We start from the raw sequence: 16,812 nt of genomic DNA on the forward strand, positions 1-16,812 counted from the left end.
TGTTTCAGAGATTAGATGTCTATTGTTTAATACCTTGCTTCACTAGCCATTGCATAGGTGAAATGTCTGAATAATATGGATGAGGAAACAATTTTATTTTTAATTTAATTTATTTTTTACAAAAAAATTAATGTATGGAAGAAAGGAAAGAATGTATGTAGGGGCTTGAGAAATACATATGATTATCACATGCAGGGGCAGTCTATAAAACATGGAGGATGGGTATGAAGGAGCAAGCTTGTAAACCCTTGTAAGCTGGAGGAGATGCTGACTTTGCAGAGCAGGTCACAGTTCTGAAAGATCTTTGCAGCTTCATCGGTGAGATGGTGCCTCCCCATTACCTCATTTTTCCATCCTTTTTTGATTGATCTAACTTCATCTAAGGAAGATGTCAACAACCGTGAAAATGTAGCTATTTGCAAAGAGGCAGCAAGAATCCTCACAGTTGATGTTTTATGTTGGATGTTCAGTCTCAGAATTGAAGTGGCTGAGGTTTCTTGGAAAGGTTGGCCTGCTCTGTTCTGTAGGGAAGGCATTGGCCCCAACTGTTTCTTAGACAAGTTTATGTTTCTCTATGGGCTGTGGCACACTGACAGATTTATTTCCTCCATGAATTTTATAGGAAGGAGATTTAGTTGCCTTTTGAGATAATAAAATCAAGCAGAAGTAGTTACTGTTTTCTTTTTGTGGTTTATATTCAACAGTATTTGCCGTGATTCTTCTTTATATGTTTGTACCCTGAAAAATTCTCAACCTCAAATACAAGATGAGACCATGACCTTGGAAGCGTGTTGCTTATACAGTTATGCCTGAAATAACTGTGCAGTCAGATCTGTATTGATGATGATGCAGTAAAACTGTCTGACTTGCCCATTTTGTAGATGGTACAGATCTTTCAACTTTAACAAAGGTTATTCATGGAGTGGGCATTTTGTCTTCTATAGTCTTGTGAAATACTTTCTCAACAGCATTGATGGAAAGTTTGTTTCTTAAGCTAAAATATTTTTTTAAAGTTTTTTGTCTTCATTAGCCATACAAAAGTTTAAAAATCTGCCTAAACAGACAAAATACAGATTTCTGTTCTGTTGTACTGGATTCTGCCTTTCTTTGGTGGTAAAGGAGACCAACTGAAATTATAGTGTTCTTGATACAAAGCTTCTCGTCTGTACTGTTTGACCATCCAAAATGGCAAAACCTTGCTTGCTTAAAACTAAATTTAGACTGATTTGAGACATGGCATATAAACTTCTTCTGAATGTCAAAGTAGCCATGACATCAGTTAATGGAAAACTTGAAAGAAATCCTTGGAAAAGTCTTGAAGTCTTACTGATATTACTGCTTCAGATTTCATGCTAGTGCTTCTAGATGGAAGTCAGTGCTTGGCTTTTTTACTGAACTACAGTCATGCTTATTGAGGGTCCCAATGATGGTGTTTGAGAATTGTACATCTTCCACTACTAAATACCTATGCATAATTACCCTTAGCATAGGCTTTTAAATTCACATCAAATTCTGTAATTTTAGATGAGAGAATTTCAGAGTTTTTTTATTGAAGGCTAATGCATTCACTCTTATAAGACAGCTGAGAAGTAGGCCTGTCTATGAACCTCCATTTTCTCAGGTGTTTGAGGTATTTTGTAAGCTTGTGGTTTCTCTGAAGTTTCTGAATGACATAATTGAAAATGAACAGTCTCTCGTTAATTTTCCTCTGTGTTGTCTTGCAAAGATGTGAATAGCCAAGATCCCTGAGCTCCTTTTCCCTTCAGAGGCCACAGCTTCAACTTTTGCTTTGGCTGCTCTGGAGGTGGTGGTGGGATCTGCATTATCCTGGGCTCAGATGTTTTGCTGTGACAGATGAATTTGCCCATACTGTCATCCGCTGTTAAAATGAACTTATGTTGCTACAGGCTGATCCTGCAATTGACTTAAACCAAACCAAAATCCACCATTATGGAAAGGAATATATTTTACTTACGTATGGAAATATGATTTCTCATAAAATTGTGCATATGTGGTTCTTGTGGTGCGTTACAGGTCTTCTTATGCCAGTTAGTAAAGCATCTGGGGGCGTGTACACAGAGTCCTGAAGGGTTGGAGAGAGCCTGCTGTCCCCTTACTTTCCTGCTGTAGCTGCCTAATATGTAGAAGGTGGGGCTATTGTTGTCTTTGGAGTAGCAATAATTACATAAATCAAGCAAAAGCTCAAATTTTGCAGTGAGGTCTCAGGCCTCTGTACCTGCTGGAGAAAGTTCTTGTCAAGTGGACACATAGGGTCCTGTCCTGTCCCCCCCACCCCTTATGCTCTCACTCTTTGCTTCAGCTTGCTTTATAAAACTAGAAATATGTCTCGGCTCCTTTGAAATGTCTGTGACAAACTGAGATAAGACAAGTTTGATGGAATAATTTGTTCTAGTACAGTGCAGAGAGGCCCTGTTGAAGGGATGTGTCAGGACACTGTCAGATGTTACTTAGAGTTCTAGACGAAGCCTGTCAGAATTAATTTGACACAGGTGTCGTTCCACCTGTTTCCAGTTTGTACTTAGGTTACATCTTCTGCTATTACTTTTCCATAGTGTCAAAAATGGAAGTAAATACAGAGAAGCCAGCCAGCCATTTCTATCACTTCATGGTTCTTTCTGTAGAACTTGTTTAATGTCTGCCAATAATGAAGTTATAATGCATTGGCAGGGAAAGATAAACAAGCACCAGCAATCCTTTTTAACTGTATTTTTCGCTGCCCATGCTGTATTCATGTGACAAATCTTTCTTTGCTTTAAAGCAGGAAAATCAACAAGCTGGGAAGATGGTCACTGGGGAGCCTGGGATGAAGCAGAATTACAAGAACCTGTAAGTTCATATATATGAATTTTCATTGCTAACTTGCCTACTCTAAACGACTTTGCTACTTGTTTGTGTGTGTAGTGGTTTTTTTTCTCCTATATAGTTATCACCTGGGCAAGAAGGATCTTGAACAGTGTTTTAAATGTGACTGCTTGTTTGTCCCTTGCTCCTGTAATTTTTTCTAAATATAACTTGGATGTTACCTATTGTGATAATTACTCATATTCTTGTATTCTGTAGTTTTTTTCTGACTAGAGTATACACACCTCTTTCTGTGCTGCTGCAGCTGGGGTATCTTTTTTTGTCCTATAGCTAGCCAGAGAGAGTAGGGTATGGCAGTGGAGTTATAATAATCTACCATGAGTTAATATAAACCAAAGACTCCTAAATCATGAACCATTGACGCAAGCATCTTTCTAATGATCACGTAGTACTCCTTTTATGTTGTGATGTGCAGATGGTGTTAAAGGAGGGATCAAATTACGTATGTAGGATGGGGCAGCACAGCTGCTCTTTAAAGGGGGAAAAACATCCCTCTGTCCAACTAGTTCAACTAAGAATAACACAGCTAGTCTATAATTGTTGGTAAGGCTGAGACTTTTAGCTGCCAGCTGACTTCCATAAAATGTTAGGGAAGCTGTCTGTGTAGCAATCCTCTGCACCTGAATGAATCATCTGAACAGAATTGCTTGATTAATTCCCTGTTACAGAGAGCTGAGGGGATAGACTGAGGACTCCAGACCTCACCTTGCTAACAAAACTCTTATCTGCTGTCTTTATCTCAGTATGCAGGAGGTATGCCCAAGGAGTTGGGCAGTATCCTTGTAACTACTTGCTTCAGCAGGGAAACAGATTTTGCAGCTGAGGTGAGAAACAAATTGAAATGAGCATGGTGTCTCTGAGGGATGAATCACTGATGCTGATGTCAGGGCACAGGAGTATAAAATCATCCTTTTAAATAGGATGAGTATTCAGCTCCCCTGTAATTGCCATGAAATGAGTGTGTTTCTCAGGCCAGATCTTTGTAAGGTGTGCTGTAAAGCTTATAACTTCCTTAATGAGAAGAAATGCTTTGTTTACTACTTAGGTTGTAATTTGGTAGAACCAGCAGGTGTTGCTAAACTGAAATTGTCTTTTTCACTCTTTAAAATGGCAAACTCTTCTGCCAGGTAGTTCACACCTTTCTTGCTAAAGACCTTTTTCTCCTCTGCTTACTTGTTTTCCTCCAAAGTTGTGGAGGTGGTTCCAAGCCAAACTCATCAGAAAGAAAGAACTGTCATCCACAGCAAACAGGTTGTTCTGTGTAGAAGCATATAAACATGTGAGTCTGTATATCTGAACGTGCACCAAAATGAGTGCATCAGTCTAGCACAGAGTTGAGAATTATTAGTATAATATAACAATTAATTCCCTTTTTAAAACTTTTAACTCTTGGTTGATTTGCATTATAGTTGGTGTAAAATGCATCTTTTTTGGAGTTGCCCAAGTCACCTGGAAAAGTATCTATTTCATGGAACATCACAACTTTTGAGAAGGCATTAAAAAAAAAAAAAAAAAGAAAAAAAGTTAACATTTAAAGAACGTTTTCTTTTCTTCCGTGAAGTGTCTTTTTATGGAACTGATTAGCTATTTTGTAGGGATGGTGATGTTGCAGTCCTGTCTTACATGCTGATATTAGTAATTCTGTCTTTTAAAATAGTTTCTTTTGACAAGTTCATTGCTTTTCATGTTTTAACTCGTAGCTTATTTTTGTCACTAGCATGAGATAACCTTACTAAAAGGTTTTTATTTGTGTTGTGGTTAAATGTTTTCATACATGATACATTTATCTCTGTCATGAGGAGTTAAAGTTGCCAGGAGTATCCCAGTCAACCTCTTCACCTCTTTATAATGTTTTCAAAAATGTCAGTAGTTAGGGAAAGTGTGTTGCTATAGAACTCGGTATCAATTGGCAGACAAAAATGACATGAAGGTAGGATGTTTTCTTGCATAAAGTCAGTCATAGTGTGGACAAAGATAATGAGCTGAATAATTGTACTGTGCTAATGTAGACTTTATGATGGATATACCCAGTATTCTTGCGTGCACGAAGTGACTGTTTTTATGGTACAGCCTTATGAAAGGAAAAAAAAAATATAATGAATAGGCAATTACGGGAATAATATGTAAATTCTTCCCACAGTCTTTTTCTGCCTGGAGTAGATGTGTATGTTTTCAAGTGCATGCAGGTTTATTACAACTGAATAAATTGCACAGATCAGAAAATGATCACGCTAAAGTTGTTGGGCTTTTTGTTTGTGTATAGCTGCTTTGAGATACTAGAGAATGGAGTCATATTTTGGAGGGCTAGGAGCAGGTAGGATTGGATGCGTGGCTATGGAAATGGATACTGTGGACAGGGGAAAGAAATAAAAAGGGATTTTATTGCTGTGATCAAGGTAAGAGAATGGAGCTAAGAAAGCAGGAGTAGCATCTCTGAGAGACCTTGTAGCAATCTGCTCAAAACCTATTACTTTATGCCTTTGAACTGTGATTAACAGGAGCTACTCATGTTTGTTCTACAGTCAACTATTTGGCTTGTTGCTCAGAGGGGAAAAAAAAAAAGCAATTGTTTTGCTTTTATACATAACGATGGTATCTAACTTATCCATCATTAAACCTTTCAAGTTTGGCATTTCTTAGTTTGAATTTGTTTCTTTGTGAAGTTTCTTGTTGTAGAAAGGCACATGATGATACTCTGTTGCATGTTACCATGAGGCTTTTAGTATGAATGCCAGCTTAGTTAATTTCTTCATATGTGCATATATTTATTCAATGCTGGTCAAACTTTAAGTCTCATTCGTCTAGTGTCTCTGTTTGGTAAGAGGAGAAGATTTGGAGCAGTAGAGTTAGTGCTGAGTACTTCTTTGTTTCCTGTTTTGTAAAAACACAGAATTAGTGCAAGTTTGATGCATTTCTCATGGCTTTTCATGCAAGTTGGAGCTCTAGTGACTTGATAGGTAATAGTCCATTTGGCACTGGTATTGAGGGCAAGCCAAAATGTTGTCATAAATCTTGCAAGTGCTACTGTGTTTAAGAATTGTTGCATACATTGATTAAAGCTTTACCTGTAGGAAGAAGAGGAATCTCCTTCCAAGAACCAGAGAAATTACTGGCTTCAGGACTGTGTGTTGTCCTTGTCACCAACAAATGACCTGATGGTGATAGCTAATGAACAGAAAGCAGTCTTTTTAGTGCGTAAGTATAGGTTCTACTAAGTATGTATACGGGTACATTTAATAGTAATCAGGACAAGATTGTGTCGTTGTCCCGCACCCTACCCCACTTGCTTACCCCCAAGTTGTACCTTCAGGAATTTTGGAGTGTTTTATAGTACACATCATGCATTTTCTAGATATTGCTTGGCAAGTAAGTTGTTTTGTCTTTACTTCTCAGCTTTATTTTGATCTGAGAATAATATTTTATCATGAATAATTAAATATATACTGTAACTACCCAGTTGTTTGAGATGCTCAGAGGTATTGACATTAATTGTGCTCAATAAGCAAAACAAAACTTTTGTATTAATTTTAGCCATAAAGAAATATTGGATGATTTTTTTTTTTTCCCCCTTGGGAAGAAATGAGCTAAATGAGCCAGTGTCACTTGGAGGGAGTACTGAGGTGGATTGTTTTTTAAGATTTCCACCTTTGATAGAAAATTATTCTCCATGTTGAAGAATGGGTAGCTTTATATTTTATTCTAAAGCAGGGCACTCAGAACTCTTTTAAAGGCACCCTTAGTAACATATGAATATTGATCAGCCAGGTGCTATTTACACATTTGCTGTTGCCTAGGGTGCTGGTGCTATTAACAGCTGCACTTTGTGGCCTGTGAGCATGATGAAGGGAAACCTCCTGATGTGGGGAGTATTATACCATTTTAAAAGAAAACCAGGCCGTTGAAGCGCCAAGTTGCATAATTAGGCAGATTGCATTGAGTTCTCATGCTGCATATGTCATTCCCTCCCTCCCATTCAGTTGTGTGTTCCAAAACTGATGTTAGGTTAGTCACTAATTTTTCACAGAAGATGAAAAGATAGCAATTTCCCTCAAAGTTCCTACTGGATCAAGAATAAGGAGATGATTTAGCTCACCTGCTGGAGAACTGCTTCTGCTGAACTGCACAGTGGCAGCTTGCCACACAATGGCAAAAATGTCCCTGTGTCTCAGGTTTTACGTGTCAGACAAATAGAACACAACACAAATTGTTTTTGGAGTTGTCCATTGGCACCTGGGAGATGATTCAACAATCAAAAGTCATCTGTAATAGCACCCTGTGAATAACAGTGTAGTGGTTTTTAACCTTGATTATAATGGGAAGATTAAAAATGGTCAGATATAAAGTACCATTCCCATATCTATCTTGGGGGTTAAAATTAAAATTTTCTATTTGTTTAAGCTTGTCTTCAGTAATCATCCCAGAAGAAGTTTGCCCTTGCTTAATACTTTTCTCCTAAGGATCCCTGTTTCATTAATTGAACCTTTTACAATTTGATGAAGTAGCTATTACTGCATAAATCTTTTAAAACGAAACTAGGCATTTCAGAATTTCAGCAGTATGTTGTTCCATGTAAATTTCTAAGAAAACATGGGCGTTCTTTAGAAAAGTCACTAAAAAAATGTAGTGTTATTTTTGTGGCCTTCAAGGTTTGTAATCAGTACTTAATATAAGTGTGGTAGGATGTATAGTATGGAAGAGAAGGATTAGGAATAGAACTACATATGTGAAATGGAAGACATTACAGTTTTATAGATGGTGTCTTTGTTCTTAATGGCAGCTAAATGGAAGCACAGTGACAAGGGAAAAGAAGAAATGCAATATGCTGTTGGCTGGAGTGGCTTTCTGAATGTTGAAGAAGGGTAGGTGATGAAATGCAACTGTGATTAAAATATCATTTTCACTTTTAATAATTAGTAGCATATGCTTTTTGTACCTTTTTTTGCTTTTATCCAAGTGCATTCATGGTCTTAGGCATTTTAATGTTGAAAACAGACATGGAGTAACCTGGGTGATCAGAAACATTGTCTGCAAAGGTCACTCCTCATGCATGATGTGGTATCTCAGGGCAAGCTCATAAAAATTAAGAGGTACTGTGTGTGCAGATCAGTGTATTTGCATATGCTGTAGACATTTTAATAGATCTGGGTTATTACGCTTTTTATAAGTTCCTGTTCTAGAAGGGAAAAAAGAGTATATGTACCCTTTTTGAAAATATACTTTTATAGTAGAGGTGAAATTTTCTTAGGGGGTGTTGCAACTGGGAATGTATGAAGTTGTTTTAGAAATACTTCTTTTAATTTTCAAAACTTCAAATATAATAGTCATGTCTCTGATCAAGAAGTCACTCCAAATTGTAAGCAGTGAGCACCATTCATGTGGTAGAAAAAGTTAATCTTTTGAGATGCAGCGAACTTCATCTATGCTTTTCATTTTTTACCTCTATGGTAAATACCCTGTTACATGTTTCAGTCACTTTCAGAAATGGTTTTGGGCTTTGGTCATACATTTGGTATTCATACCAAATACATGTCAAGAGACTGGCATGGCTGAGTTGAGACCTGCTGGTCAAACTAAAGGGCAAGAAGGAAATGTACAGGCAGTGGAAGCAGCGACAGGTATCCTGGGATGAGTACAGGGATGCTGCATGGTTATATAGGGATGGAGTCAGGAGGGCCAAGGCGTGGCTGGAGCTGAACTTGGCAAGGGATGCAAAGAACAATAAGAAGGGTTTCTACAGCTATGTCAGCCAGAGAAGGAAGGTCAAAGAAAGTGTACCCCCCTGATGAGCAAGACTGGCAAACTGGTAACAACAGATGAGGAGAAGGTTGAGGTACTCAGCCTTTGCCTCAGTCCTCACTGGCAGTGCCTCTTTCCACACCTCTCGAGGGGATGGACTGCAAGATGGGAACTGGAGGAGCAAAGTCCCTCCCACTGTAAGAGAAGATCAGGTTCAAGATCACCTGAGGAACCTGAACATACGCAAGTCTGTGGGACCTGATGAGATGCATCCCAGAGTCCCTAAGAAATTGGCTGATGTAGTTGCCAAGCCACTCTCCATGATACTTGAAAAGTTCTGGCAGCCAGGTGATGACCCTGGAGATGGGAAAAAGGGTAACGTTGCACCCATTTTTAAAAAGGGTAGCAAGGAGGACCCTGGGAACTACCGACCTGTCAGCCTCGCCTCTGTGCCTGGGAAGATCATGGAACAGATCCTCCTAGAAGCTATGCTAGGGCACATGGAGGACAGGAAGGGGATTCTGGACAGCCAGCATGGCTTCACCAAGGGCAAGTCCTGCCTGAGCAACCTAGTGGCCTTCTATGATGGAGTGACCACATCAGTGGACAAGGGAAGAGCTACCAGTGTCATCTATCTGGACTTCTGTAAGGCCTTTGACACGGTCCTCCAAAAAATCCTTCTCTTTAAATTGGAAGGATGTGGATTTGATGGGTGGATGAGGAATTGGTTGGATGGTTGCATCCAGAGGGTAGTGGTCAATGGCTTCCATGTCCAGATGGAGATCAGTGATGAGTGGTGTCCATATTGGGACCCGTACTGTTTAATATCTTCACCAGTGACATACAGGGATCGAGTGCACCCTCAGCAAGTTTGCAGATGAGTGGTGCGGTTGGCACGCCTGAGGGATGGGATGCCATCCAGAGGGACCTGGACGAGCTTGAGGCATGGGTCTGTGTGAACCTCATGAGGTTCAACAAGGCAGGGTCCTCCACCTGGGTTGGGGCCACCCCCTGTATTGATACAGGCTGGGGAATGAAGGGATCAAGAGCAGCGCCGCTGAGAAGGACTTGGGGGTACTGGTGGATGAAAAGCTGGACATGAGCCAGCAATGTGTGCTTGCAGCTCAGAAGGCCAACTGTCTCCTGGGCTGCATCCAAAGCAGCGTGGCCAGCAGGTCAAGGAAGGGGATTCTGCCCCTCTACTCAACTCTGGTGAGACCCCACCTGCAGTACTGTGTCCAGCTCTGGAGCCCTCAGCACAGGAAGAACATGGACCTGTTGGAGAGGGTCCAGAGGAGGGCCACAAAAATGATCAGAGGGATGGAACACCTCTCCTGTGAGGACAGGCTCAGAGAGTTGGGGTTGTTCAGCCTGGAGAAGCGAAGGCTCTGGGGAGACCTTATTGCAGCCTTCCAGTACTTAAAGGGGTCTTCTAAGAAAGATGGGGACAGACTTCTAGCGGGGCCTGTTGTGAAAGGACAAAGGGTAATGGTTTTAAACTAAAAGAGGGTAGATTTAGACTAGATGCAAGGAAGACACTTTTTAAAATGAAGGTGGTAAAACACTGGCACAGGTTGCCCAGAGAGGTAGTAGATGCTCCATCCCTGGAAACATTCAAGGCCAGGCTGGACGGGGCTCTGAGCAACCTGATGTAGTTGAAGATGTCCCTGCTCATTGCAGGGGGGTTGGACTAGATGACCTCTAAAGGTCCCTTCGACCCCAAACTACTCTATGATTCTAAAAAATATTTCTGCTCGATCTGTCTTCAAATAATCAGACAGATGCTTTCTCAAATCCCCCATATGGAAGAGGATTTTGCATTTTGTTGTTAAGTTTGCAGCCTTGAGTTGCTGTCTGCCTTTGAACATGCTCCGTATTGGCTTCAAACTTCTGTTATGCTGTAGGAGGTGTTGACTTAATCAGCCTCTCTCCAATCTGTTAAAATCATGATATATTTTTATAAACCTGCTGCTACCACACATTTGAACTGTTTTATGTGCATCTCTTAGTTGATCCCCCCCAATACTACCACTGAAATTACCATGTCATCTTTTATTAAAAAAAAAGGAAAAGAGATTCTTCTTCGGGGTTGGTTTCTTACTACTGTTACAGCCACGAGAGACACTACTATACAGAACAGGTAGTTTTTCTTTAGATAGACACAGTTATATTCACTGCATCTTGATTTAGGGTTTGTGAGTGTTTCCTGCAGGTGAGGGTTCTGCTTCTGTGGAAGCATAAATATGGCAATTACTGTCAGATTGTTGAAAGACTTGAGTTCTTTTTTTTTTGCCCAAAGTTCCCTTCAACTGGTAATGTTCTATAGTGGCTGAGCTTTGCTGTTGGAAGATGAGATTTCCCTGAGATGTTTAACATTGCTTTGAAGTTGTAATTGAACTGCAACTCATGTCAAACTTGCATTTAGAAAGCTTTTTTTCTGTAATTGTATAGCCTGATTATTTAATCACTCCTTGGGGGATAGAGGTGACCTGAAATGCAAATAATCAACAGTACTGCAGGCATTTATGCTTTAAGTGCTGTTTGGGATGACGTTGTGAATTTATATGCTCTTTCATAAAACCTTTGTACTGCTTCTGTTTCCCCAGACAGCGTAAAACTTTCTATCATGGTAACAGTTAAATAACTTTTGATTTGAGATATTGAGGCATGCTCATCTATGCAGATGAGCATGCTTTGCCTTCTACATGCTTTGCCTGCCATGTATTGAGCATGCTCAGTTACTGTATTAAGTGGCAAGACCATGCTAGCTCTTCAGATGCTCTCAAATTATAAAGTGGTGAAATGCAATGGATATAAAAATTACCAAATTGTGTAATGTATTTAAAAAAAATATTTTATAAGTACAGTTCGTTTGTTTTTAAAAAGTTGGTTCTTTTTCGTATGTCATTGTAGGTCAGAAAAAAATTACTTAGCTTTAGGTATATGAGATATAACTTGAATCTTTACTGAAGAGTACTGGCAGAATTATCAGTCTGGGAATGATGAAAGACAACGTTAACAAGGTGCAATAAGCACTCATGCAATCTGTGTGGGTACTCTTGAACTTGTAATTGAAAATGTCTTTAAAATGAAAGGGTGTTTTTTGCCTTTTTAGTATAAATTCGATAAATTGTGTGCTGCATATTGTCAAAATACTAAAAATGCTCACTCAGCAAGATCTGTGTAGAACAAATTTCACAACTGGAGAAAAAATATGCTTATTGGTTTTATCTTTCTGTTTCTAGTGAATGTGTGAGTAGCGTATTGTGTATCCCATTGGCAAGTCAGAAGAGGTAAGGATCGATATTTTTATGTACATACATCATCAGTCTCCTTATGTTACACTTTTATATGTCTACAGCTTAAAGCAGGATTTGTTTTTTAACTTCTGATATGTCTTTGTGAAACAGGAGTTCCACAGGCCGTCCTGACTGGACCTGCATTGTTGTTGGCTTCACCTCTGGCTATGTTCGTTTTTACACCGAGGTATGTTTCTCAGCATGGTGGTCCTGCAAGCAAGCTATCATAATAAACATCTATTTTTATAAAACTTCTGTTTCTGCAGATAGTGCTTTTTGCCTTCCTGAAGAAAAGGGTCAGAAATATTCACGCTTATTATTCTTTCTCTTCTAGAGTGGAGTACTGCTTCTTGCACAGCTTTTAAATGAAGATCCTGTCCTACAGCTTAAGTGCAGAACCTATGAAATTCCCAGGCATCCTGGTGTCACAGAACAGGTTTTGTCAGATTATTTCAAAAGCGAAGTGGCAGTGTTATGGGGTATGAAAGGGAGTCTTCTCTGTGAATCCTCTATGTCCTTTACCAGTTTTTGATGGGTGGACAATTCCTTGGAACAAGAGACTCTGGATTTCTTGTTCTAGAGGTATTCGTGCCTGTATAGTTTGAGGATTCAGAATTTTATTGTATTTTTTTGAGTATTTAGTTAGCTCTATAGATTTGTTCTATTTTTCTCTGTGATAACCTTGCAAAGGAGGGCTTCATTCATTTCCTGTTTATTCATTAATGTGCAAAAAATATGATAATGTATGGATGAAAGGAGAAAATGCAACTTGACAGATGCCAAGAGCTGTATGTACTCATTCATAATAACTTATCTTAATTATTTAATAGAGAAGATATCTGAAAATTAAAACAATCTTTATAGGACATAGTGTTAGGAACCTGCATGTCATTATAAGTATTTCCTGCAGAGAAGGCTCTTGTAGAGCTCAAGCTATTTAGTAGAAAAGCCATCTTTCTTTGCTCTTGGCTGAGTTGGCATGCTTTTTGCAGAAAACTAATGAAGTTACAAAAACTTCCAATTTGCTTTATACAAATGCTCATGTGATTTAGCATGACATTTTGGGATCAGTTTTGAAATACAGAAGCATTAAGGAATTTGAGTCCTGAATTTATATCACCAAATAAGCATTTATGTGCTCAAGTGGTAATTCAGGCGCTAATCCAGTTTCAGAATTTGGCTCATAAAACCTTGATACTGGCAATCTAGATAACCTGTTTTTCTGTGGCCTTCACAAGCTGCTGTAACTTTTGTGTTTTCTCCCTAAGCCATAAAATATATTAAGCAAACATAAAAGTAATTGAAAGAAGATAAAATTATAAAATTATGTGCCTAAATAACTTATTCATAGATTGGATGGTTTAATAGTGAATTTCTGTAGCTTGGCCTTATTCTGTTTCCTGGGGCTTGTTAGACATTAACTATCTGGGTGTAATCCTCATCTTCATGTAGTTAATAGCTTCTTTTCTAACTTTTTATACTATTACAACAGTAACAGTGATTCTTTTTATTTTTTTCCTCCTCCCTTCTCTCATTTTATTCCACAGAATGAAGAACTAAGTATCTTGTATCCAGCAGCAATTGTGACAATTGACGGTTTCAGCCTCTTTCAGTCCCTTCGTGCGTGTCGTAATCAGGTAGCAAGAGGTATGTTTGACAGGGGTTCTGACTCTGTTAATAATACTTTACATTACAGGAAATTTACTTATTTTTGTTAGATATTGAATCAAGGTGGAATTTGTATTTTCCTTGCTTGTCCATCAATATATAGGCATCTACTGCATACAAGGAAACTTCTTCCTCTACAGAAAACATTCTTAGAGCACAAGTTGTCAAAGTAGCATTGTCTGTCTTGTACATTCTCACCACAATACTTTACACTCATTTTGCCTGGGATAGAGTTAATTTACTTTCTTCATAGTACCTGGTATGGGGCTATGTTTTGGATTTGTGATGAAAACAGTGTTGATAACACAGCGATGTTTTAGCTGTTGCTGAAAAGTGCTTACACAGTGTCAAGGACTTTTTTGTTTCTCACACTGGCCTGCCGGCGACCAGGCTGGGGGTGCAGAAGAAATTGGGAGGGGACACAGCCAGGACAGCTGACCCTAACTGACCAAAGGGGTATCCCATACTATATGATGTCATGCCCAGTGATAAAAGCTGGGGGGAAGAAGGCAGAAGCAGGCAATGATTGGAGTGATGACATTTGTCTTCCCGAGTAACTGTTACGCATGATGAAGCCCTGCTTTCCTGGAAATGGCTAAACACCTGCCTGATGACGGAAAGTAGTGAATGAATTAATTATTTTGCTTTGACTGCACACAGAGCTTTCACTTCACTTGTTAAACTGTCTTTATCTCAGCCCACAAGTTTTCTCTCTTTTACGCTTCTGATTCTCTTCCCCATCTCATTAGGAGTGAGTAACCGAGCTGCTGTATGGTGCTTAGGTGCCCACTGAGGTTAACCCACAGCATGCTGGTAAGGTGCTTCTTAGCACATCAGGATGCTGATTTCACTGACTCTCAGTGAAATGCATTTCATCCCAGTAAGGACTTTGTGGAAAGGGATAATGTTGTGATGATGACATCAGTAATGGTCACTGCTCTTTGTGTTAATACCTGCGAGCTGTTGATCCTGCTTCTTTAGTATAGCATCTGTTTATACTCTGATTTGGAAACAGGGACAGTTTTCTGGGGTGTGAGGGGCACCACGTAACAGTATTGTGTGGTAGATTGCACAAGTACAGGCTGTTACAATTCTACATGATAAAATGTTAAACAGGTGCTGTTGCTGAATTGTTCTCATGAATTTCCTGATGGTTGTTTTATTGAACTTCAGATTTGTCAGATTCTTCTTTCTCTGCAGCAGAGCACATCAGCAGATAGTCATGAGGCTTGGTCTAGGTGGGAAGCAGAATGTATCTGCCAGCATGACAGCATTAGGAACTGTTGGGACAGCAGCACCTCTAACCAAGGTTTGAATCTTTCATAGAAGGGATGAGTGGTAAAGAACTGAGAAATGCTACTGTGGTGAGATAGCTCTTCTCTGAACCATATGGGGATGGCCAATAGGAACAGATTGCTCATTCTTTCTTCCTCTTCTGGATGAAGTGGCATAAAGTGTAGCTAGGTGATAGTAAATTCAAAATAAAAAGTAGCTGGGTGTTCATGCAGTGTGAGGTTAAATTGTGGAATTCTTTGCCTGAAGTTGATGTGGATGCTAAAAGCTTGCTTGGGCTCAGAGGAAAACTGGCAAATTAGCGGAGAAGAAAGCTGTGGAGGCTTACCGAATGCTTAGGGCTTACCTCTAGCTGAGAAGGTCTCTTTAGAAGCTGGTCTAGAGGAAGCATCAGATACATGTCTTTGTTCTAATATTCTTCCCTAGACATTTGGTTTTAGCTGTGCTCAGATCCTGATCTCCTGCGCTAAATGATTCCGTGGGTCTATCTAATAATGTCTGTTCTTATCCTCTTAATGAAAAGGTAGCATTTCCTTGGAATGTAAAAGACGACAAAACTCTTGTAAATCAGAACTTTAAAAAACTGATATTCCATGAATCATGCAACAAATAAGAAAAGAAGAGAGACAGGCACAATAATGGGAAATATCTATCTACCTTCACAACCAGAACATGCTCTACTCTTTCAATGAGAAGTCACCATTTACGGAGAAGCACTTACAGCTAGTTGTAACATCTGCAGCCAGTGCAATATATTCCTTCATTCTTGATCATTTATGTTTGTCGTAATAGATATTTTGAAGAATTTCAATCATCACTTTAGTTTTGCCACTGTTCTTACCTCACGCTGTTACATATCTAGTGAATGTGCTGACTTTGCAAGTACTTTGGCAGGAGAATTTCCACTTAAACATGCACAGACCACAGAAATAAATTGTAGGAGCATTCTAAAATTGTACAGAATATTAAACCATAAATGACTAATAAACCAAATCTCTCTGCAAGTACAGGATATGGCTGTGATAGAATATCATGTGCAATTTTATTTAATTAATTTTTTAAAATGTTTTAATTTCATTAAGGTATATATTTCAAAAGGCCATTTTAGCTCAGTGGGTGTTTAGATGTATGTTAATTTAAAACTAGGTTATTTAGTGGCTTCAGATTGCATCAATTTTTTTCCCTCTGTTATGGTATTACTTTGTCTTTCACTCAGTAAGAATTTTATGTTTTATCAACTTCTGTCAGCTGCAGCATCTGGCAATGAGAATGTTCAGCCTCCACCGTTAGCTTATAAGAAATGGGGTTTGCAAGATGTGGATACGATTGTTGACCATGCTAGTATTGGTAAGCATTTCTGTTTAATTTCAAATATTTGGCTTAAATGAAACTGAATGTTTTCATGCTATTAAATTTGGGATGAGAGCACTCAGTGGTACTGGCTGGATAGAAATAAATAGTGGGAGAAGACTGTCATAGTGAATGATCTCATTAACCATCATCAAAAATATGTTTTACTTTCTAGTGTGATTGAGCATGCTCCCTCCACTTGAGGGGACAAAGGGTGTAACAGCTGTAGCTGTCGTCTTCTCTCTTGGTAAGAAACAGCCAAGAGAGGCTAGATCAGGTGCAGTTATTCCCATTTCTGCCAGGTTAAAGAACTGTGTGACAGGCAGGTTGAGACTGGTATGGGTCTAGCACATAAACTAAAATTTGACATTGCTCCTTTCCAAAAAAGACAAACTGATTTCTAGACTCTCAAAGACTTCTACTCTGTAGGAATTTGCAGAAGCCCAGGTTCATGTCAGACAGGCAGATCTGAGGGACAGTAAGTTTCATTTCTTTTCCACCCTTTTCACAAAAGCAGGTAAGAGGTCAGAAGGGGGTAACGAGGCAGATGAAGTGAATTTGCGAGATGTGTTTTTTCCTGCTG

At 39.1% G+C, this 16,812-nt stretch overlaps 1 protein-coding gene across 1 annotated transcript in view; it reads left to right on the forward strand.

Moving 5' to 3' along the window:
* Positions 1-218: 218 nt before the first annotated feature.
* The window catches only part of RAB3GAP2 (RAB3 GTPase activating protein subunit 2 (non-catalytic)), a 42,705-nt gene continuing 26,111 nt past the window's right edge, over positions 219-16,812 (forward strand). The window contains exons 1-9 of the mRNA XM_010282860.1: positions 219-222; positions 2,783-2,847; positions 5,955-6,078; positions 7,661-7,742; positions 11,865-11,912; positions 12,030-12,105; positions 12,253-12,354; positions 13,466-13,565; positions 16,128-16,226. Coding sequence (XP_010281162.1) covers positions 219-222; positions 2,783-2,847; positions 5,955-6,078; positions 7,661-7,742; positions 11,865-11,912; positions 12,030-12,105; positions 12,253-12,354; positions 13,466-13,565; positions 16,128-16,226 — 700 coding nt within the window. The remainder of the gene's footprint in view (positions 223-2,782; positions 2,848-5,954; positions 6,079-7,660; positions 7,743-11,864; positions 11,913-12,029; positions 12,106-12,252; positions 12,355-13,465; positions 13,566-16,127; positions 16,227-16,812) is intronic.

The sequence above is a fragment of the Phaethon lepturus genome, unplaced genomic scaffold (genome assembly GCF_000687285.1).
Source record: "Phaethon lepturus isolate BGI_N335 unplaced genomic scaffold, ASM68728v1 scaffold14972, whole genome shotgun sequence".
Taxonomy (NCBI): Eukaryota; Metazoa; Chordata; class Aves; order Phaethontiformes; family Phaethontidae; genus Phaethon; species Phaethon lepturus.